Below are 23,441 nucleotides of genomic sequence, written 5' to 3'. Positions count from 1 at the left end.
GTGGGTATAGAGGGAACATATCTCAACACAATTAACAGTCAACATAATACTCAGTGGTGAAAAGCTGAAAGCCTTCCTGCTAAAATCTGGAACAAGAGAAGGATGCCCACTTCTATTCAACATAGTATTGGAAATCCTTGCCACAGCAATCAGAAAAGAAAATGATATAAAAGGTATCCAAATTGGAAGGGAAGAGGTAAAATTGTCATTACATGCAGATAACATGATACTATATGTAGAAAATCCTAAAGATGCCACATAAAAACTACTAGAACTGATAAACGAATTCAGCAAGGTAGCAGGATACAAGGTTAACATACAGAAATTGGTTGCATTTCTTTACGCTAACAGTGAAATATCAGAAAAGGAAAGTAAGAAAAAAGTCCCTTTTAAAATCACATTTAAAAAATACATAGGAATAAACCTGACCAAGGAGGTGAAAGATTTATATCTGAGAACTATAAAACCTTGATAAAGGAAACTGAAGATGATTCAAAGAAATGGAAAGTTATCCCATGCTCTTGGATTGGAAGAATTCGTATTGTTAAAGTGGCTACACTACCCAAAGCAATCTACAGATTTAATGTGATCCCTATCAAATTACCCATGATATTTTTCACAGAACTAGAACAAATTATCCTAAAATTTATATGGAACCATGAAAGACCCAGATTGCCAAAACAATCCTGAGGAAAAAGAACAAAGCTGGAGGCATGACCCTCTCAGACTTAAGACAATACTACAAAGCTACAGTAATCAGAACAGCATGGTATTGGCACAAAAACAAACATGGATCAATGGAACAGAACAGAGAGACCAGAAATAAACCCACACACCCACAGTTAATTAATCTTTGACAAAGGAGGCAAGAATATACAGTGGAGAAAAGACAGTCTCTTCAGCAAATGGTGTTGGGAAAGTTGGAAAGCCGCATGTAAATCAATGAAGTTAGAACACTCCCTCACACCATACACAAAAATAAACTCAAAAAGGCTTAAAGACTTAAATATAAGACATTACACCATAAAACTCCTAGAAGAGAACATAGGCAAAACATTCTCTGATATAAATCATAGCAATGTTTTCTTAGGTTAGTCTGCCAAGGCAATAGAAATAAAAGCAAAATAAACAAATGGGACCTAATCAAACTTACCAGCTTTTGCACAGCAAAGGAAACCATAAAGTGACAAGACAACCTATAGATGGGGAGAAAATATTTGCAAACGATGTGACCCACAAGGGCTTAATTTCCAAAATATACAAACAGCTCATACAGCTCAATAACAAGAAAAACAAAACCCAGTCAGAAAATCGGCAGAAGACATAAACAGACATTTCTCCAAAGAAGACATACAGATGGCTAACAGACACATAAAAAAAAGCTCAACACTGCTAATTAGCAATGGATTAGAAAAATGCAAATCAAAACTACAGTGAGGTATCACCTCACACTGGTCAGAATGGCCATCATTGAAAAGTCTACAAATAATAAATGCTGGAGAGGGTGTGAGGAAATGGGAGCCCTCCTACACTGTTGGTGGGAATGTAAATTGGTACAGCCACTACGGAGAACAGTATGGAGGCTCCTTAAACAACTAAAAATAGAGTTGCCATGTGATCCAGCAGTCCCACTCCTGGGCATATATTTGGAGAAAACCATACTTCAAAAAGATACATGCACCCCAATGTTCATAGAAGCACTATTTACAATAGCCAAGACATGGAAGCAATCTAAATGTCCATTGACAGATGAATGGATAAAGAAGATGTGGTGTGTGTGTGTGTGTGTATATATATATATATATATCTATATATATATATCTATATATCTATATCTATATCTATATATATATAATGGAATATTACTCAGGTATGAAAAAAATGAAATAATGCCATTTGCAGCAACATGGATGGATCTAGAGATTATCATACTAAGTGAAATAAGTCAGACAAAGACAAATATCAAATAATATCACTTATATGTGGAATCTAAAAAATGATACAAATGAACTTATTTACCAAACAAATACACTCACAGACATAGAAAACAAACTTATGGTTACCAAAGGGGAAAGGGGATAGGGGAGGGATGTTAGGAATTTGGGCTTAGCAGATACAAACTACTATATGTAAAATAGATAAGCAACAAGGACCTACTGCATAGCACAGGGAACTGTATTCAATATCTTGTAATAAACTATAATGGAAAAGAATCTGAAAAGAATATACATATATGAAATTGAATTACTTTGCTGTATACCAGAAACTAACACAACATTATAAATCAACTATACTTCAATTTTAAAAAAAGAACCTTATACAGTAAGTATTATCATTATCCCCAACCTACAGCTGAGCAAATGGAGGCTTAGGGAGGCTAATAAACTCAAGGGCATATAGCTACCTGCAGGGGGGTGGGGGGATACTTGAGGTTCAGTATGGAGCAACGGTAGACTGGTATGGTTCTCTAATTTCCACCTATAACAGAACTCAGAATGTGTTTTTCCATAGAAATAAACTGACTCTTTGGAATGTACACTGCGGAACAGCAGTGAGTGGAAGCAGTACTTATGCCCTTTTTTTTTTTTCTCCACGAGACCAGGGAATTTAATAGAAACTAGCTGGCCAGGCAGGGTTATTCTCTATGGCATTGATACAAACTGGATTCTGCCCAGCCCTTGGGTGCCCTGGAAGTGTGTTTGTGGAGGAAACAGGGAAATGAAAAGGCAGAGCTCTGGGTTCCCCACTTCAACCACAGCACCCTTTCATGTGTTGGGTTCCTTATTAAACTTCCTTTGAGCCCATTCTATAATAGCAAAATGACAAAGATGGATCATATTACTTTGAAAAGCATACCCTGTTAAGACTTCAAACAAAGGTGAAAACCCAACTTTGTCTCCATGTCTCCCCTGCCCTGCTTCGCTGATGCCTATACTCTGATGAGAAAAGAAACCTTAACAAGTTCTCCAATCTCTTTAGGTGCATTTCTTATCAAACAAAAACCAAAAAGGCAAAAATCAAAATAAAAAACAACCCAAACCACAACCCTAGCTTATTACAAATTTTTAATTATATTACCTTTTTAAGTCAGGAACAAAGAAAACCGTACTATTCATCACCACCATCATTTCATAAAGGGACATTTTAATGTAAAAAAGAATACAAGTTAAAGCTTTATAAAAACAGTCCTCATTTTTCTTATTTTGCTCTCCACTGGTGAAAATTTCTCATGAACCAACACTGATCTAGTCTAGCTTTCTCATCCAATGCCCTGAGGACTCCAGGCAGTCATCTAGCCAAAGCTGACCATCTTCAATTGCCGACCAGGGCATTCTATCCTTAAATGTTTTAGCTCCTCGAAGTGGTAGTGGGGTACAATGGAAAAAGCATGGATTTGAGAGTCAGGCCTGGGTTCAAATCCTATCTAATCCTCAAAGGCTACTGAACACTTGAAATGTGGTTAGAGCAACTAAAGAGCTGATTTTTTTGTTTGTTTTATTTATATAGTATAGCATAAATTTAAATATAAATAGTCCTATGTGGCTAGTGGCTGTATTGGAAAGCACAGATCTAGACACTATTACTGTTAAGTAGTTTAGGGCCACATTCATTTCTGGAACAGCCATCTCATTCTGCCAACTCACATTGTTCTCCAAGTCAGCTAAAACCTTTTAAGTCTTCCATATTTTGTTGCTAAGGTTGTCCTTTCCCATTTGTACCTATGCAATCAGATCTTTGCATCCAAATGCAGGAAATTAGATTCATCTCTATTAAGTTTCATAACCTTAAATTTAGTCTATCACTTCAGTTTTTAAGCATTAGAAGCAATCTTCAATAGAGATTTTTTTTAAATCCTATTGTTATCCTATGTATTAGCAAGTGATAAGATGATAATCTTATAACTAGCACTAAAAGACTTTCTTCGAGCCCCAGTTTTTCACTGCTGTGGCATGACTATGAACATATTTCCACAAATAGACCTTTTTCCAGCTCACACATTAAGTAAACATCCTCTGGCAGGGTGAGAAGGAGTGCTTAATACCTGTGGCCTCTCTCTCATCTACTAGGAACAGGCTACTTATATTTTAGATAAAGACTCAAAAATAAATAAGTGAGAGTCAGGGTTAGGTATGAGGCTGACGCCAGGTAAGTTTTTATTTAGGGAAAAAAAAAAAAGTCACTGAAAATAAAAGTCAGTCAAAATGAATGAGAGTTTCAAAACACCCTATAACTCTTTAATGGCAGCTTTTGCACCCACCGCTCAAGCCAGTTCTAACCCAGCCAAGATGCTGGAAAGCAGAGCACACCGTGGTGCCCATCAGGCCAATGAGGGCAATGAAGCTCAAGGCTCCCCGTTTCCGCTTTCTAGGTTCTAAAAAAGAGGAAAGAGCAGAAGTTACTGGGGGTGCTCCACAATGACAGTGCTGTCAACATCCACCAGCCATTCTGTCAAGGCACTTGGGGTTGTACATTAGACCATCTAGTCTTAGGAGGCCAACCAGCTCTTCAGCCTAAGCTGTCAGTATGTTACATACTGCATGCAAAGTCGTGTGCCACAACAGTATTGAACTTTAAAACACATTGTGGGATAATAATTAGAGCACCTTTGCTCCAGGATCTTTTGGAGTTTTCCCTCTTCCAAGAGGTAAGTCCAGCCAGAAGAATCTCTTCCCCCTTCTCTCTCAGGCACACCATTTATAGTACTGATTAGGAGCAGGGGATCTGGGGTCAGACTGCCTGGGTTTGAATCCTGGCTTTCTAGTTTACACTTAGTAGCTCTGTGACCTAGAGTCTTAATCTTTCTAAGCCTCAGTTTCCTCATCTATAAAATAATATTATCTATGTCACAGAATTGTTGTAAGGCTAAATTGCATATGCAAAGTTCTTAGAACAGCAATTGACACATTGAAGATGCAGAATGCGCTTTGTTACTATTCAAAGGTTAATAAAAAGAAAGAAGATAACAGATCTTTCACCTAAATATCAAGTTACTTTCCCTCTTCTTAAAGCCCTGCTAAACAGGAAAATATAGTAGTATAAGATTTTAAATTTGTTTCCTTGACAGATGTCAATATGTCCTTACCTCCTGTGTAATAGCCATAAGCGTAAAGAACTCGTCCAACAATCCAGGCCAAGCCCAAGCCAGAAACTACACGCTAAAATAAAAGGGCTCTGTTAGTTATTTGCATGAAAGAAACAGGCAGAATTTTATTAACATCTAGGATTGATTACACAATGTTTTAACAAAAAGTTAACAGTTTATGGATATAGTAAAATACTCCCTACCAAAGTTAGGGTAGAATGAAGTTGTTTCAGTCAGGAAAATCAAAGCGCTGTGATCCTTCTGTGAACTGCTCAGAGACCTGGGAGGTGATTGCTGGCCTTCTCCTAGGTAGGTGGGATGGGAGGAACCTCCCGGCCTGCCCCAGGGGACTCAGTGTGCTAGAGCACAGGGGAAGGAGAGGCAGGCCTGGGGGTCGCGGAGTAAGCCAGGAGAGGAAACCGACTGAAAGGCAGGACTAGGGGAGGAGCCCTGTGGACAGGAGATGGACTGCACACCCCACGGCTGCGTGCTGCTTCGTCTCAGCCAGGTCCCCCCTGGGAGGGCTCTAAGGGGCTGTGCTGTGGCCCACGCATAGGCATGGGGCTCCACTAGAAAAAGTCGGGGGAGTGTGTCATGTTGTGAATCCCAGAACATGTGGTCTTGGAGGGGAAAGTCTCCCTATTCCCAACACCCTTGGGAAGAGAGAGTGAAAACTCATGCAAGATGGGAAATCCTTCCATTTGGACACCCTGCCGGGGTGACCAACCCATTTGGTCTAAAGGAGACAGGGGAGAGGAAGAGAGAGGGTGTGTGAGGACGTGAGTCACTGGGCGTCACTGTCCCCAGCTGTCTTTTCAATTTAGCAGTGGCATCAGTGGGGGTGAGGTTCCTACTTTAGGATTTTTATTTGTTTGTTTTGATGATTTTAGGGAAAGTTAAGTATCAGTAGGAGCATGAAACAACTATAAATAAAACCCCCAGGCGCACAAGTCACTATCTAGAAGCTCTGTAGTTTCTGCCAGGTCTCTCTTTAAAGTCGCATAATTACCGTCAACCCAGGAGCAATATTAGGTGCTTGTCTTCAGAGTAGTCTTAGAGTATTTCCAAGAACTAAGCACAAGGAATGGGATCTAGGGAAGTGGGACGGGAACGGGGCTGGGGTGGACATCAGGTGACGCCTAGAGAGACCAGCTAGTCTGTTTAGACCAGCTAGCCTATTTACTTGCTAGGATTGGGGCTCTTTAGAGGCACAAGAAAGAAACATCTTCTCTAAGAGAGTAGCAGATTTTTCTTTGAAAAAAATACAAGACTTTGAGGTCATGAACTATAGATGTGCCATTCTGGCAGCTGACAAAAAAAGCACAAGGCCATTCAGGTACAGACCAGAGGCTTATGAAAGTCTCAGAACCAGAAATGTGAGGTGCCAGCACTCTGGTCTGAACTCAATGGAGGGGAAATCTGGGCCCTGAAAAGGAAACACTTTCTGTGTAAGGCAAGACCCCAGTGGCAACTAATCAGCCTCAGATAAACTTGCTTTATTTAGATAAGGTGTAGTGAGGACCAAACCTAAGGCTCACAAGGGCCATAGCGGCCTACACGGCCCCGAGGTCCACCCTCACCTCCAGCCCTCACCTCCTGCTCACCACTGAAGCCGCACCGCTCACTGTGCACCACACAGACCAGGCAGGCTCCTGCCCCAGGGCCTCGCCCTGGCTCGTCTCCTGCCTGCAGATGTCTGGAGACATCTGCAGCACCTGCTCCCTCACCTACTGCTTAAGTGTCACCTTCGCATCAAGGCGCTCCTCCTGACCGCCCCACTCAACACTGTCCCCCCCCTCCCCAGGCACTCCCTTTCCACCATCCCTGTTTTTGCTTCCTCTGTGGGGTGCATCACCTTCTAACATGCTACACGATGTCCTTGAACTGCTTTTTGTCTGCGACCCCAACTAAGAGTCAGCTCCATGAAACCAGGAGTCTTTGCCTGTTTTGTTCAGGTGTCCAGGAAACGTTCGTTGCATGAATAATGTGGCAAAGGAAAACTCAATGGACATGAACCTCCTAGGATCAGAGAGACCTGGGTTCAAATTCTGATTCATCTACTCTGTAGCTATTTGATCTTGAGAAAGTTACATAGTATCCAAGAGGTTTCTCCTTATCTGTAAAAAACGGGAAAAATTCTACCTACTTTAAGGAACTTTGTAAGAAGTAACTGAATGAAATTCTTTTAAATACATGGTGCCTAGACATTGAAGATGTTCATTAAAGTTTCATTTCCTCTTCCCTCCTGAATGGCTCAGTGAATTCAATCTATTAAATCTAATTAGATGAACCCCCTCCCCGGAAAAACTTACTGGGTGGTAAACACCTCCGACAGCTAGAAAAAATAAGAAGGGAGGGTACACTTCCAACCTGGAATAGATAGAAAAAAAAGGTTTTTTTTTTTCCTTTAAAGTGCTCTATATAAGTATGTCTATGTAAAACTAAGAACCCTTTGCATTCTTACTTGCCAAGTTAGAAACTTGAGAATAAAAATAAACATTGACCAGAGGCAGAAGGCCTGACCGCTAAGATCCACCTTCTTTTGCTCTGCTTGGGATTAGATTAGAGGTAACTCAGAACACAGTGAGTCAAAGACCTCAAATCTGACAAACTGATGAGGTGAATTAGAGTAGATTTCCTTACAGAGCTCAAAGCCTCTCACCCCCTAGGCTGGGAGATTCAGTATCAGTTTAGAGTGAACTTGCTGCAAATACTGCAGAAGAGTAATGCAGCATTAAATTCATGTTTGAAAAGGGCATTGGGGGAGGGATGAAGTGGGAGGTTGGGATTAGCAGATGTAAGCTATTATATATAGAATGGATAAACAACAAGGTCCTACTGTATAGCACAGAGAACTATATTCAATATCCTGTAATAAACCATAATGGAAAAGAATATCAAAAAAGAATATATATATATATTTATAACTGAATCATTTGGCTGTACAGCAGAAATTAACAACATTGTAAATCAATGTTACTTCAATTAAAAATAAAAGAAATGGGAGAAAAAAAGAAAAGGTCATCTAGAATCCCACCATCCTAACAACTCTTAATTTTGCTTAATATTTAATCTGTTCACTTATACATTTTTAATGATACTTTTAATGAGTATCCATGATCGTCATCGTTGCTATTACTCAGCAAACAGAGTACCAAGGGTTGAGGTGTTGGACAGAAAACACCCACTCTGCAGATGTCTTGGGGGCCGGGCAGGGCCAGCACTCACGTGTTCTGGTGGGCCCGCTGAATGCAGTTGAAGAGGTGTCCGTTTTCAGGGTCAGTGCTATACATTGTAGGATACTGTTAAAACAAAGTGTGTGTGATCAAATGGTCAAGTGTAGCATTCAGTGTTGAGAGTTAAAATCAACCTTAAAGATAATGTATCCCAAAGCATCTTCTGCCATAACCTTGGTCAGATGATCATTCAATTTCTGCTTACATGCATGTGGTGACAGAGGTCTCATTCTCAGAGGCAGATTCAATCTGTGTCTATTAATATCCAGTGACAAGAATATATGTCTGTGCCATTCAAGGGGTAGAGGCAGCTTGTGCCAAATTCAGGGTTTTTGTTGACGTTATGCCATCACTGGTGGCTTTGGGATGCATTACAAGGATGCCATTGGGAAATAGCTCCTTCCCAAGAGTCAGCAAATACCACATCCTTTTAAGGTTCCCCTTAATGGGGGAACAGAAACTGAGTGTGTGAGAGTTTTAATGTGTCCATCAAAATAATAAACTAGACATGAAAACTTTAAAAGGAGCTCTAATTATAAATTGCTCAAAAGAAGTAGACATTTAACATTGCTCACCAGGGACAGCTTCAGTAAGTATCCCTTCTAGATCAGCTAGAGCTAAAGGAAGCATTCAATAGATCTCCTCCCTATGTCTGATGTCCAAACACAGGCTAACTCAGCACCACGTGCTTCTCTTCTACTTGGGAAACAGGAAAATCACCAGAAGACATCATTTTAAAGTGGCACACCAGGAAACAACTGCTATTTAACCCCCCTCCACCCCCCGTTTTATTTTTGGCCTCACTGTGAGGCTTGTGGGATCTTAGTTCCCTAAACAGGGGTCGAACCTGGGCCCTTGGCAGTGAAAATGCAGAGTCCTAACCACTGGACAGCCCGGGAATTCCCTATTTAACCCCCTTTAGAAAATAACTGTCTTCCTAGCAAAGAGCTCCAGCCAAAAGCACACCTGGTCTTTTTACAGAAGAGACAAAAGTAAAACAAGATGGAAATGACTCTCCAGAAGGGCCCCATATTTCTTGCCTTCCTCCTGCCAGACAGGGGCAGAATTTCTAATAGGAACAGGCCTGAAACTGCCACCGCTGACCACTAGCACCTCACCTTTCCCTCCACAACTGAAAACAAGTTCTTGCCCCGACGAACCCACAGAGGCACCGCTGTGTTCCCACTCACCTCCACTTTGTACTTCTTGCGGGCCTTGGAAACGTTGATGGCTAGATGAGTTACCATTATGAAGCTGGCAGCACCAGTTAGAATCACGAAACCATATTCCTTAGAGAGGACGGCCATCCTGACTCTGTGGGAGAAAGAACACATTCAGGCGCCACCTGGCACTGTGGGCTCCAAGCTGCAGGAGGCCTCAAGAGTGGGATGCTTTGTTACCAGCAAACGTATCGCTACAGATCAGAAAGAGGCATGAGTGACCTGGTGGTTCTAAGAGGTAGAGATATTACTGTATACCACCCAGCAGAATTAAAAAATGATTCAAGTCTGCGATATACACACAGAAAAGTTCACAATCACATTGTATATTCTCTTTTGTGCCTGAGTTCTTTTGATCAACATTGCATGTATGAGATTTATCTAAACCATTGCAGTAGTCACTGCTATTGGATGGTCTGGCCACTAAAAACCACAATTTAAAAAAATATTTAGCAAGGCAAAATGCTAAAAGATATACTAAGTTACAGAGAGAGAGAGACAGAGAGAGAGAGAAAGAGAAAGAAAGAGAAAGAGAAAGAAAGAGAAACAGAGAGAGAAACAGGATATAGTCAGTATGTACACAGTGATTCCAAGTTTTTCGCTTGTATGTCTATTGGCATTGGGGACACTCTGAGGGCAGGAACCCTAGGGCCTCCCTTGGATCCTGAGGCACGTGCTGGTACAGCAGCAGAAATATCACACTTGTAGGGAAGGGATCAGTTCTAGTTCTTTGAAAGCAGAGCAAGGCTCTGGGCAGCTCTTGGAGAACCCAGATTCTTCATCAAATTAACACTTCAAAACTAACCCCATGATGTGTTCTAGTGCCTGCAATGCAGCTTATTTTGAAATGCATCAAAAAATGATGATACAAGCTAATATAGCAAAATATTAATGCTAGAACCTGGGTGGTAGCTATATGGATGTTCACTATACAATTCTTCCAACTTTTCTGCATGTTTGAAAAATTTCATATGAAATGTTTGGAGAAAAAGCTCATCTCCGCATTTTTCGGTGTTCAGCAATTTCAGCTCTTTTAGCTCTTGTCCTGCTCCAGGAGGAAAGAAGAAAGAAGGAAAGAAACATACCGGAGATCAAGGAGAGGAAAACCTGCTGGGTGGGAAGAAGCCCTAATAAATTCAGAGTAAGTTAGTGCTGCCCTCCAGTCTATCTGAGCATTGATCACCAGATGTCTGAAGGGTCAGAGCACGGCAGGACACAGAGAAATAGCTACAATGCTTCCAGAGATCCTTAGCTGCTGTCTCATCACGTGCGTGGCTGCCACAGGCCAACAGCTCCTGTGTGTATTCTGTCTTCAGTTTAAAATTTCCATCCCTGGGAATTCCCTGGTGGTCCAGTAGTTAGGACTCCGCGATCCCACTGCAGGGGACACAGGTTCGATCCCTGGTCAGGGAACTAAGATCCCGCATGCCACATGGCGTGGCCAAAGAAAAAGAAATTTCCACCCCTGAAAACTGTTTGGCTGCAACCTCTCCTGAAAGCCTGGGAAGGTTACCCTGCTCCAAAATGTTTTAGTCATCCTCACAAACAACCCAACAAGATGCTAATATCCCTATTTTCCAAAGAGCACCCAGAGGTTAAGTAATATTCCCAAGGTCTAAAAGAGAAAGTATCCGAGTTGGGATTCAGATTTAGGTTCCAATTCAGTTCCAATGTCCCCTTTCAATCCCACTTGACAATTTAGAGCTGAACTGACATTGGGATCACAGAATCTGTCTCAGTGTGGAATTTGGGGCCAGCAAACAGGTCAGTTCTTTAAAAGTAAGTTTCCCTTAGGTCTGCAAAATAACATTTGGAACCAAAATCCTAAAATCTGCCCACCCCCAACCATGTTTCACAATAATTCCCGTTAGTTTCCCCTGCTATATTCTTTCTTTACCTAGAGCTGCTCGCGGAGGGGCACCCAGCATCCCCTCCTCCAGGACAAGGGACACACACTGGAAAGGGCCGTCCCCATGACTCAGCATGGGAATCACCTCCAGGTCAGCCTCTCCTGGGCCATCTCGTGTGGCTGCGGAGAGCAAGGAGTCTTTGGCTGCCTTCCAAGCTTCCCTGCCCTCATTCTCTTTTAGAATTAGTCCTTTCCAGAGTTTAGAAAATCAGCTTGGGGAGGAAGCTTTGGTAGTAGTTATTAAAACAAAAATACGGGGTGAATACTGAACACCTCTTTGAAAATAAATAAACATGACTACCTGATATCCCTGGGGTTCAACACATCTGGGCCAAACAGGCCACTGAAAATGAAGCTGTCTCTAACTTTGTCAAAAGCCGCCTGTTTAAGAACGATACAATTAAGCATATCTGGTTTAGGTCAAAGTGTGCAAGTTGAAAGTCTGTTCAGACCTCACCTTTAGACAGGAGGCTAGGCTCTCTCGCAGCCTGGGGTAACCTTGTGTTGGTGCAGACTTTTCAGCTCATTTTTCATCTCCCCCCAAATCCCATAAGCTCCATTTTACAGAAAAGGAAATGGAGGCTCAGGTAGAGAGATGAGGGCAGAGCTAAGACCAGAGCAGGTTTTAGAATTCTTCCCCAAATACTCCAGCAAGCCCAGGCAAAACATTAGAATTCGGTGGCTCGGTCACTGGCCTCTGTTTTTCTGGCCTGTAAGGATTTGGGTAGGAGAAGCTAGGTGGCAGGACAGAGAAGTGTCCTTTGAGTAGATGTTTCTATTGCAGGCAATGAACACTCAGAAAGGCAACCGCTCAAAAACCTGCAATTAGAAATTAATGTTTACTACTGACCTCCTCTTCCAAAGTATAAATGCAGCCTGGGAGGTTACACTTTTAGGCAGTCACACCTAAAGTGAAAGTGACTCTCCTCACACTTTGGTACGGTGATAGGTACTGAGGGGAAAAGAATCTAGGTGAGGGCAAGCAGAGCCAGGAACAAGACCTTTGAAGGACAGAGAATTTACAGTAAAGGAGACCCAGAGTCCGATGCTAAAGTGGGTGGTGTGCAAAGGACAGTGTAATCGGTCAGGAAACAGTGAGCGTACTAGGGGCAGGAGGAGAGAGGCGGCCCTCTCCAAGGCTCTCCCTGCAGGAGCCCTGGACACACCTGCATAGGTGCCAGAGCCAAGCCTGTTCAGCCCGCCCTGACACCTCCTTGCACTTTCACCACATGAGGAGCCCTGCTTCACAGGCCATTGCAGCCAGCACTTCCCAGCTGGCGTGATCAGGGCTAGAACAGAAAGAGCAGCCAATTGCATCAGATACTAAGCTCCCGTGAGGGAGGGACCGTGTGTGTGTCTGGCATCCCCCGTGCCAAGCACAGAGTGTGTGCTTATAGAAAGCTGTAGAATAAATAAAGCAAGCTGTAAGTCCAGGTAGCTTTCAGAATGCGTCCTCCGCTCTGCACAGTGCCTGGCATAAAGTGTGTGCCTAACCCATGTCAGTTTCCTTTTTTCCCCTCAAAGCATCTACTGAAACAATGGAAGCAATTGGATGTATGAATTCCTGGAGAAAGAGGAGATCGGAACACAGAGAAAAGCTCTGTCGCTACAGCTGCTGAAAACATAAATCCAATAGGGACTGCAAAATGCTTAAGGCTTGTCCTTTAAGGACAGAATCAGTTTAATTCACTTAGGGTTCAAAAAAAAAAACTTCGTCATTTGCTGAATCCTTATTTTCTGAGGAATCCAGGGCAAAGAGATGCACGCTCCCGCCCCGTCGCGTGGGTGCGGGTGCGTACACTGGCGAAAGGGGAGGCACCTCGGCTCACAGCAGCCACGTTCCAGGCAGCTCCAGCCACGCCCGAGGTTGGGCCGGCCCCGCAGCTAGCAGATAGCTCCCAGGGCACAGGCTTGAGAAGCTGATACGTGCAACACAACCTCTTTCTGACATGAGCACGCATTCGGACTGCACACTATAGTTTGTTGATTACATACCTGCTCTGTGTCACTGGCAACCCGTATATCCACCCAGCAAGATAAGGTTCTTGGGGGTGGGAGCTCTGCCCTAGACTTTGCCTTCTACATGGTGATAGACACACAGCATGCAGTCCAATGGTCCTTTCGGAGCTGAACTTTCATGACTGGTATAGATTACTTTGTAACTCACTTGGTTGTATAATAGCACTTGTTAATTATCACGCAGTTTCCGAGGTTAGTCGCACACCAGCTGTAAAGATTAAAATTTATGATTTGTACAAATAAAAATTTATCTAGTTACTTTGTAGTATTACACGCTGCTGGGAGAAGTGTAAAACAGAACCACCTGGAGGACAGCCTGGCGGCAGGCAATATGCTTTATTTACATTGTTCATAACCTTTTGCTCATTAATTCTACTGGGAATCTATCCTGGGGTAATAATCAGGAAGGCAAACAGATTTGGTTCAAAGACATTCACTTCAGCACTATTTATAACAGCTAAAGCAGAAATGGTATAGATGTCCAAACAAAGAGAACTAATTAAATAAATAATATATCTGTAAAACAGAATAGTATATAACCATTAAAAATGGTGAAAGATTAAAGATGGTGAAACCCATCAGGATGCCTGTCACATAGTAAGTACTCAATAAATGTTATATATCAGGTTATACTATGTGTGCTAATGTTCTGTTAACTGTCTTTGCCCTGATTCAGTGATAAAAGCGGATGTTCGAATACATGATGATGAGATACATTTAAGAATTTATAATTTATAATTATCATTTTAAAATAGCAAACAAAGCTTAGAACTACATATATTCCCCTCCTTTTTGAACTCTTAATAGCCAGCCATGTTATAATATATTATCTGAAGGGCAGGAGTATTCAGAAGGAAGCAGGCTTCTAGTACAGACTATGGAAATCAGCAAACTGCAGTCATGCAAACCCTCCCTGTAGCCAGACATGCTTATCCCTGCATGGGGCTGAGCATCTGTTCATTTACTTGTCCAAGTTTATTGAGTGCCTACTATGTGCTACTCAGTGCGCCCATGCTGGGGATGAGGTGAACAAGCCAGACTTTGGTCCCTGCCCTCAGGAAGCTCATGTTTTACTGGGGAAAGCAGGCAAATAGGTAAACAAATACCCAATTCCAGATTTTTCCTTCATACCAATGATCAGAAGCTGTGTACAACCACCCCCACCCCCCCCCCCCAACAAAAATGAAGCTAAAAGGGTTGGGGAAAGGCAGAGATAGGACAGAAGTGTTTCTGTTCTCTCTTCACTTATTAGTAACTACAGAGGTGTATGCTCCTAGTTAACTGTTTCCTGGAAGTCTTGAGTCAAAATAGTTCAGCTGAGAGAACAATTAAGTTGAAGGTTTAAAAGGAATTCGTTTTTCTTTTTATTTAGAAAATTCGTGTCACTTATTTAATAGTAGAGATCCTTTTGGGAATGTTTTTATTCCTAGCAGACTTGAATACTGTTTATGATTTGCCTTTTCCCATGGGAAAATCCACAGGAGTAGAGACGGTGGGAATTCTGGAATTAGACTTGTGTTCAGACCCCACCTGTGGGACCCTGGAAATGCTACTTAATTTTTCTGCCAAATGGGAGAATACTATTTACTTCACAGGATGGTTTGAGGAGTTAAATGAGATAAACTAGACTAAGCATCTGGTATGAACCCTTAATAAATGTTGGTCCAAACACAAAGACATTGTACATCCTGGCAAGTGTACATGTCTGTCCACATATGTAATACTTCCTAAATAAGGAGATACTGATTTTTCTACAAATCTATAATGTGCTCTGACTTAGAAATTAGTTCCGATACTGTTTGGGATAGAATCAAATTTGGCAAAAGGCTGGTCTACTTAGATTCCTGACGTGGACAGCATAATGACAGAAGGAGTTAGTTTCCTAGTGTGGACAGCATGAGTCCCAGAACACTTAAGTCACTTACTCAACCACAATATACAAAGTGCTTACTCTGTGCCAGGCAATGTTGAGTTGTGGGAGATAAAGCAGTGGACAAGATGGGGGTCCCTGACCTCAAGGCACTGACACTCTAATGACGAGAGAAGACTGACAACAAGTACGCAAACAAAGGCAACCTGAGAGAGGGATGACTGTTATGGAGAACGTACAGGGCGGTGATGCGGAGGGAACGGGGTGGAGGTGGGGCTACTCCAGCAGGATCATCTGGGGAAGATCTTTTCTCTGTGGCCAACATCTGCACTGACACATGAATGAGGAAGAAGCAGCCACACAACGTTATGGGGAAAAGAACATTCCAATCAGAGGGAATAGCAAGTGCAAAGGCCCTGGGTGAGGAAAAGCCTGGACCCCAGCACATGGTGGGAACATCAGGAAATAAGGTTAGAGACGACAGATCCAGATTATGAGAGAGTCTTTACAGGCCACGTAACAGTCAATACTTCTTGCTTCTCCCCCAACGGACTAAGATGAGATGCGTAGAGGAAGAAAGGGTATGCAATTAAGTGCCTTAATTGCAGAGGAAGCATCACTTCCCAAAGGGAAAGGTGTTTGACCAAGCAAACATGCACCATCATTAACTATGCAAGCCCTCGGGTGGATTCAACTCCCGCACGTGGAAAGAGCTTTCCAGGTATGAAAAGGGACCAGGAACGGTACAGACCCTAAACGTAAGGAAGAAAGAGTTCTGAAAAGGAAGAAGTGGACACTTCTGTCAAGAAGCATGAACAGGCTAAGAATATGCCTTTGGCTTTGGTGAGGGGGAACCCTGGTTTTAGGGAGGTGGTAGAAGGTGGAAGTCCATGTGTTGAGGGTTAAGAGACAAGTGGGCTGTGAGGTAATACACATCAGGCAGTTCTCCCTCCTAAATGTGTTCACACTGTCCAGGCCTGCCAGTATGGCCCCATGCAAGTCCTACCACTTGCCCATGCAGCCTTTCCTCCTCATGGACCCTCACCAGCCACAGGCTCTACCTTTGGATATTTGCACATTTTGAGAATACTTTAGAAACAGAATTATTTCTACAACAGATATTTTTAAACAGCAGCATTTCTGTGTGTAACTTTTTTATTTATCAAAATATATATTACTGGCCAAACATGACTTTCTGAGGACATATCAGGTTGGAGGAAAAAAACTAGGAACAGTATTTGAAGCAGGTGGGGCATGGGACAAGGGGCAGCAGAAAAACCCCAGGCCACAGTGGGTGTCTAGGGGTAGATCAGAGAACACTGGCGCCCTGGTGACCGGTGGGGCCTTGAGGTCTATGGGACAGCATAGTGGAAGGAAGAGTATTTGAGGCAACAACTCTTTGGTGCATCCAGTGAGTAGACACCCAGTGGATTTTTAAAAAGCTACAAGGCACCATTGTAAAGTCTTACTTTAGGAGTGATCAAGCTTGGACTTAAAATGAGGCAGTGTTGGTCTCACCCCTAGAAGATATGCTCTATTCCAGTGCCTGAGTTAGCAACATGGAGTTTCATTATGATATTTGGCTAAGGTACTCTCCTATAGGAATGTGACTGACAGACTCACCTGGAAGCATCACTACTCCAGCGCTTATACTTCGCTCAACCTTTCCGCCAATTCCTGCTTCTGCCACAGCTTGCCTTATCTCACTGGGGCAGGGGTTCCTTCAGTTACAAAAGGGTTACTCAGAGAACTTCCTGAACTACATTCAACGGAATACTACTGGGGTAAAACTCTCCTTCACTTATTTACTCCACTCCATCTTAGCTGCCAATAGAAATTCCCCAGGGCACAATCAACACTGCACAAATGGAGCAAAAGGCAGGCTTTATCATTTGGGCACTGGCCTCAAATAATTTATGACTTCTGAGCCATGAAGTTACAACAACTTGTCTTCTCCTAAATGAAAATCAAACGTCTTAAGGGAGAGAGGATTTAAACTTTCACCTCTCTCTTTGCCCTCAAACAAATAAAAGCCAGTGTGGACAATGGTAACCCTTACTTCCATTTGCAAGATTGCTCCCCTCCAACTCTACTGCAATTTCTCAGCAGTCTTTTTTTTTTTTTTTTTTTTTAAATGCATCAGGAATGGGACAATGCTAAAGCACTTACAGACTGACTTGGAGCCATTCCCCAATGTTTCATTAAAATCCTTATTTGGCTGCCTGTACTATTAATCCAATCTTCCTTATATATGGTCCTTTATTTTATTTTATTTTTAAAATTTATTTATTTTATTTATTTAGTTTTGACTGCGTTGGGTCTTCATTGCTGCGTGAGGCTTTCTCTAGTTGCGGCGAGCGGGGGCTACTCTTCGTTGCGGTGCACAGGCTTCTCGTTGCGGTGGCTTCTCCTGTTGCAGAGCACAGGCTCTAGGTGCGCAGGCTTCAGTAGTTGTGCCACGTGGGCTCAGTAGTTGTGGCTCGCGGGCTCTAGAGTGCAGGCTCAGTAGTTGTGGCGCACAGGCTTTGTTGCTCCGCGGCATGTGGGATCTTCCCAGACAGGGCTCGAACCCGTGTCCCCTGCATTGGCAGGAGGATTCTTAACCACTTTGCCACCAGGGAAGCCCCGGTCCTTTATTTTCATGAGAATAATACAAGGATGGTCACTTAAAGGGCTTCATGTGATCACATCAAGTGGATCTCCATGAGTCTCCAACACTGGGAGGTGGTTCCAAAAACTCTGAGGTTGTGCTAGGGGTCTACTCAGCCTGTACTCTTTTAATGAGGTAGCTGTCCAGCCTCGTTTCTGCCTCCAAATGTATCTACAAAGGAATAGTCCTCAAAATTATTTCTAGGCAAGGCAGCTGAGCCCATATAAAGCTAAGTGGAGAAACTTGAGATCCTAGAGGCAAGCAGCACAAAGATAATTCCCTGTTTCCATGATGGGAGAGAAAAAAAGGAGAGTCACAGAATTTCTTTGGGTCCATCCTACATTTTCAAAATGCCAGTCTGGTCAATTCTACAGTACACAGATGATAAAATCTGTTTGAGTGTCAAAGTTTCAAATGGCAGTGAGATTTTTAAAAGAGTACATGGGGGCTTCCCTGGCGGCACAGTGGTTAAGAATCCACCTGCCAATGCAGGGGACATGGGTTCGAGCCCTGGTCCAGTAAGATCCCACATGCCGCGGAGCAACTAAGCCCGTGCGCCACAACTACTGAGCCTGTGCTCTAGAGCCCACGAGCCACAACTATTGAGGCCCGCGCGCCTGGAGCCCACGCTCCGCAACAAGAGAAGCCACCGCAACGAGAAGACCGTGCACCACAACGAAGAGTAGCCCCCGCTCGCCGCAACTAGAGAAAGACTGCACGCAGCAACGAAGACCCAATGCAGCCAAAAATAAATAAATAAAATAAATAAATTTATTAAAAAAAATTTAAGAAAAAAGAGTACATGGACAGTTAAGGAATAATAACCATGTGAAGAAAAATAACTATTCCCCACAATCGTTTTGCATATTCAGTAAATATCACTCCAAGGGCTAAAAATGAAAAGTTAGTTGAATAAGCAGGCCATTATTTGTCCAGCCTTGAATACTAACTCAAGTGAGGCAAACAGCAGAGGCAGGTCATAAAGTGGGGCTTTCCCGGTTTCTGATATTCTTTAATTCCTCATCAGTGTTGCTGGCAGAACACTTGGAAAGTGGAAGCACACTACAAGTTAGGGGGGATGGAAAGATCTGTCTTCTTAAGAGATAAATGTCCCATAAATCCAAATATAGTCAATTTTATAGTTAAGTAGCCACAGCTTGCAATATAAAATATTCAAGTTCCACATGTCATTTTAATTCCAACACTCTCGTGAACTGTCTGTGCTGATGACGATGACTACATTCCTGCGCTGGCTGAGAGCGGGAGGGGGAGGGAAGGACCAGCCTGATGCTCGAGTCCAAGTGAATGTTTCTTGGTTATGTGGGATGAGCCTGCATTGACACAAATAAACCATGTTAAGGCCAAATAAGCAAATTACCTGCTCTTTTCTTCTCTGGAGTCTGACTTCTGTGTGAAAAGGCACTAGACACATATGCTTAACTGAATCTCCCCTGGGGAAAACTGGTAATTCAGCTCTTCAGGAATCTAAGAATAGTAGATTGTAAGACAGAACAAATCCTAGGTTCCCCTGTTTGTAGGATGACAAACTTTCCCAAACAGATTCTTGACCCAAAAGGCCCTATGGGCGAGAGTTCCTTGATGTGATGACCTAAAAGCCCTGAGCCACGCTGGACCATCTGGAGCCCAGCCTCCAGGGAGGTGTGATCCCAGGGACAGGCTGCAGGACATTTCCCATAGTCTGAAGGCACCAATCTCAGAGGACAGGGAAGAGAATGGGAAGAAGTTATGGGATGCAGAAGAAAATAAAAATCGTGTAACAATTCATTCAAGGGAGCTGATCTGACAAAGTCAATGCAGGACAAAGTGTTTCACCTAAATGGAATGCTCACTTTAAGTCCACATCTACCACCTTCCTCAGTAGTGCCTTAGAATGATTCCTTTCCTGATGTATCCCTTACTGACTGCTGGGTACCACGTGCAGTGCAGGGCTACAGTGGTGAACAAGACTGAGAAAGAAGGTCCTGACCTTCCAGAATACAGAGCCAAATGGAGGGAGACAACTTAGGAGGATCATGAAACAGGAAGGTAACAGATTGAGCTAAGGGCTCTGAAGGATGTAACAGTGATGTGAGAGTGAGCACACAGGTAGAGAAAACAGCAAGTACACAGGCACGGAGACAGGAAAGGGGTTTACTTGTATAAGGATGAAAAAGGAGACCAGTGTTGGCTGAAGGGTAGTGATATAGCCTAGAGGAAGAGTGGTAGGAGAAATCAATGATTATTAATAACACTTATTATTAGCACATATATTACTTAATGTGTGTCAAACACTGTTCTAAGTAGTTCATCAATATTAACTCATTTAAACCCTCACAGCTTCCCTATGATATATTATTACTCCATTTTACAGATGAAGAAACTGAACATCAGAGAGGTTAAGTAATCTGCCCAGGGACACGCAGCTATAACAGAGAAAGCCTGGATTCACACACAGCCAGGCAGTCTGGCTCCACAGTTATGCTCTCAACCCTTGGCTGTATTGTCTCTCAATGAGGTTGGGGAGCAAGTTTGACCACACTTGACCTCTTTTGAAACTTTTCTACCTCTCCGGACCCTCTCCTGAGCATAAAATATGTTAACGAGAACAGAAAGCTAATAATTAACTCCAAGTCTGTGACTGATTAAAGCCTGAGAGCTTTCTAATTGGAAGAAGAAAAAAACTTGGAAAAGGTCCAAAAAGGAACTTTTTTTTTTTTTTTTTTTCTTTTTAATGAGTGTCAGCACTGCAGTATGACAGGAGGAGAGATTACAGGGAAAAAAATTCCTCCCAACTTTCGGGCATAGAGGTTTGCAAAGGGCAAAGCAACACAAAAATTGGCACTTCATTTTTACATCACGATTTCCCTATAACCTGTCCCTTAACTGGAATTATATAGGAACTGAGGGGCAGAGTGAAACTAAGCCCTGACTTCCCAAAGAGGAAAAAAAAAAAAAATCTCTAATGAGTCACATGGACACCGTTTGGATTTTCCATCACAAGAAATGTGGGTGGATTGTATGCAGTGAATTCTTAGCAGCTGCTGAACAAGTCCCCTCCAGGCTAACAGCCATTCTGAATGAAGGAACTGCATAGGCTGCAGGCTCCTGCCTGAAACAGGGGTCTAACTCTTCAGGCCTGTCTGTACTTAGAATGAAGTTGTGTCACAATCATTCACATTTCTTAGGCTGGAGAAATAAAATAACACTATTAAATAAAAAAGAGTGAACTAAGTCACCAAAATATTAGAACACAAGTTCCAGTTAAAAAATGGGTCGACTCTAGAAAGAACTCAGAGCGTAACAGGGGACGGATGATTCTAAATGCTGAACTCCTTAAAGGTATTTGCAAATGTATTTGAAAGGTAGTACAACTTCCCCATAGGAAGATAGGCACATAGACACTGTAAGAGATAGCGAGGGAAACACAAAAATTCTATTTTACACAGCAGTAACCTACCTGGTAACTGCTGAATTCTCCTTTTTCGGGAGGATGGTATAGTCATAAGTAGTATTAATGAAACCAGTTGTAAAAACCGTAGCAGTATATTCTTTTAAACACATATTGCTTTAAAAAATGCTAAATGGTTCATGGTCAATTGTGGTTGGCAAGGGTGTTCTGAATACAGATTCAGAATATTTAAATAGAAATATAGGGAAGAATATATTTAAATATTGCTAGCTGTGCAGTAGGCACTAAATTACTCTTTGACAGATTGATTTGTCATCCACTTCATTCCAGGTTTCTCCACATAGGTTCAGTCTCTTTGCTATCCTCCAGGTTAAGAGGTTCCCCTTCATGGACTGCGTCTCTGCAGAACTCTAAACTGGCAGGATTAAGTCTAAATAAGGGGGAAGACTGCCCTTCTCCAGTTTTGTTCCTTAATCTAAGGAGGCCCCTGCAGTGCAGTTTCTATGACTGGGCACAGTACCTCTACACAGTACCTCTGTTTTATATGCAGTAACATCATTTGTGGGGGGAATCACTTGACAAAGTTTTCTATTTCTGTAACATTGTCAGGAGGGAAGCTTTACAGAACGTCTTCCCCGGCTGAAAGTATTTGTTTGGATTTTAGATGTAAACTTATTTAACTCTGTTAAATTTAACTTCTGTGAGAATAAACACTCTTGATCCCCTGACTCAGATACTATGCTCTCATCACTGAATTCATTGACCTAAGCATAGTCTGTAATTTTGACCAGTAACCTTGGGTGCTTCCCAGAAACTGTAGGCTCCCAGTGATCTACAGATTTCCCAAGAGATGCCCTTGCTTCCACCGACAGAGGAATCGAAAACCTGCTGCAATTCCATATGACCACGCCCAGGTCTACAGCACCTGCAAAGAGCCATATATCTGCAGAGCAGTAAGTGTCCTTCCCTCCAGATCTCCCTTTCTCCAGTTAGGGGATTAAAGCCGCAAGCCCGTAGCTCTTTTCCTACCCACCCTCCTGTCTCTGCTTTCCTTTTACCTCCCTTCCCACACTCACTTGTCCCCTAAGCTACAATATAGCGGTAAACTCGTGACTCCCAAGGAAAGTGATAGCAGAAGCCAGAACTTCGGAGAATGACTTACCAACCAGCCTCCAGCCCCTTCCACCGCCCCGCAGCTGCCCCACCGCTGTGGCCCTAACGCTCCCTGCAGCAACACCAGATGAGGGAAATTCTCTGAAATCAACCTCAACAAAGACTCCGCCTCCTCTCCTGCTCTAAGGCAGCGGTAAGAAATGACCCACTCGTAGGTTCCAATTCAAACATACGACAAACGTTTCTATGAAACCAGGGGAAAACAAACACAATTCCCTGGGAGACCCTCCCGGAAGGTCCCTAGCAACACATGCACATCGGCAGCTGGCGCAGCGCTCGCAGGCCACTTTAAAAACCTGTGTTACCGATCAGGCCTGCACTGCCAGCTGCCCCTGCAGTGCCCTGCCCACCCCTCCTGTGCACCAGAGATGCAGTTGGCAAGGTCAGGTGGGCTCTGGGAGGCAGAAAGAAGGAGCCCGGTGTCCGCACAGCCCAGGGAGCGGAGGAGAGAAAAGGAAGTAACTGAGGAAGGGTTGACCTTGAGAATCTCCCTGAGTTTTAGATAGCGAGGCCGGCCCAGCTTAGACGCTCCAAACCCACTACATCATGGGGAGGATAGAGGGCAAAGGGGATGGGAAGGTAGAAAGGAATCTACAGACAAGAAGGGAGAGAGAGAGAGAGAGAGAGAGAGAGCGAGTCCCTATTCAGCTTGGGATGGCCGAGATACGGGCGGTGCCCAACGCAGGAGCTGAAATGCCTCCGAGGCCCACGCTCCTCGCCGCCCGCAGGTGCGGGGACTCACCTGGATCACCTTCGCTCGGCTGGTGCAGAACGCAGTGCGCAGCGGAAGTGTAGGTGCGGCACCCTTCGCCTCCTGCAGAGTGGGGCGTGGCTCGGAGTAGTCCCCGCCCCCTCCCGGGGCAGCGCGAGGC

At 43.3% G+C, this 23,441-nt stretch overlaps 1 protein-coding gene across 1 annotated transcript; it reads right to left on the bottom strand.

Annotated features, from left to right (window-relative positions):
- Positions 1-4,124: 4,124 nt before the first annotated feature.
- On the bottom strand, positions 4,125-23,419 carry MGST3 (microsomal glutathione S-transferase 3). Its single transcript, XM_068541180.1, has 6 exons — positions 23,312-23,419; positions 9,510-9,633; positions 8,312-8,385; positions 7,396-7,453; positions 5,084-5,156; positions 4,125-4,372 (listed from the first exon to the last, which is right to left on the bottom strand). The coding sequence occupies exons 2-6, from the start codon at positions 9,624-9,626 to the stop codon at positions 4,236-4,238; spliced, it is 459 nt and encodes a 152-aa protein (XP_068397281.1). The 5' UTR covers positions 9,627-9,633; positions 23,312-23,419; the 3' UTR covers positions 4,125-4,235.
- Between the last annotated feature and the right edge of the window lie 22 nt (positions 23,420-23,441).

This window comes from Eschrichtius robustus, chromosome 3 (assembly GCF_028021215.1).
Source record: "Eschrichtius robustus isolate mEscRob2 chromosome 3, mEscRob2.pri, whole genome shotgun sequence".
Lineage (NCBI taxonomy): Eukaryota > Metazoa > Chordata > Mammalia > Artiodactyla > Eschrichtiidae > Eschrichtius > Eschrichtius robustus.
The sequence above is the reverse complement of the archived record's forward strand: the minus strand, read 5'-3'. Positions and strand labels throughout refer to the sequence as shown.

Bases quoted from the DNA above. Each gene is read 5' to 3' on its own strand.
- MGST3 (XM_068541180.1), bottom strand. From the start codon at position 9,626: ATGGCCGTCCTCTCTAAGGAATATGGTTTCGTGATTCTAACTGGTGCT. The intron at 8,386-9,509 runs GTGAGTGGGAAC...TTGTTTTAACAG, and splicing joins GCAAGAAGTACAAAGTGGAG to TATCCTACAATGTATAGCAC. The intron at 7,454-8,311 runs GTGAGTGCTGGC...TATCTATTCCAG, and splicing joins CAGCGGGCCCACCAGAACAC to GTTGGAAGTGTACCCTCCCT.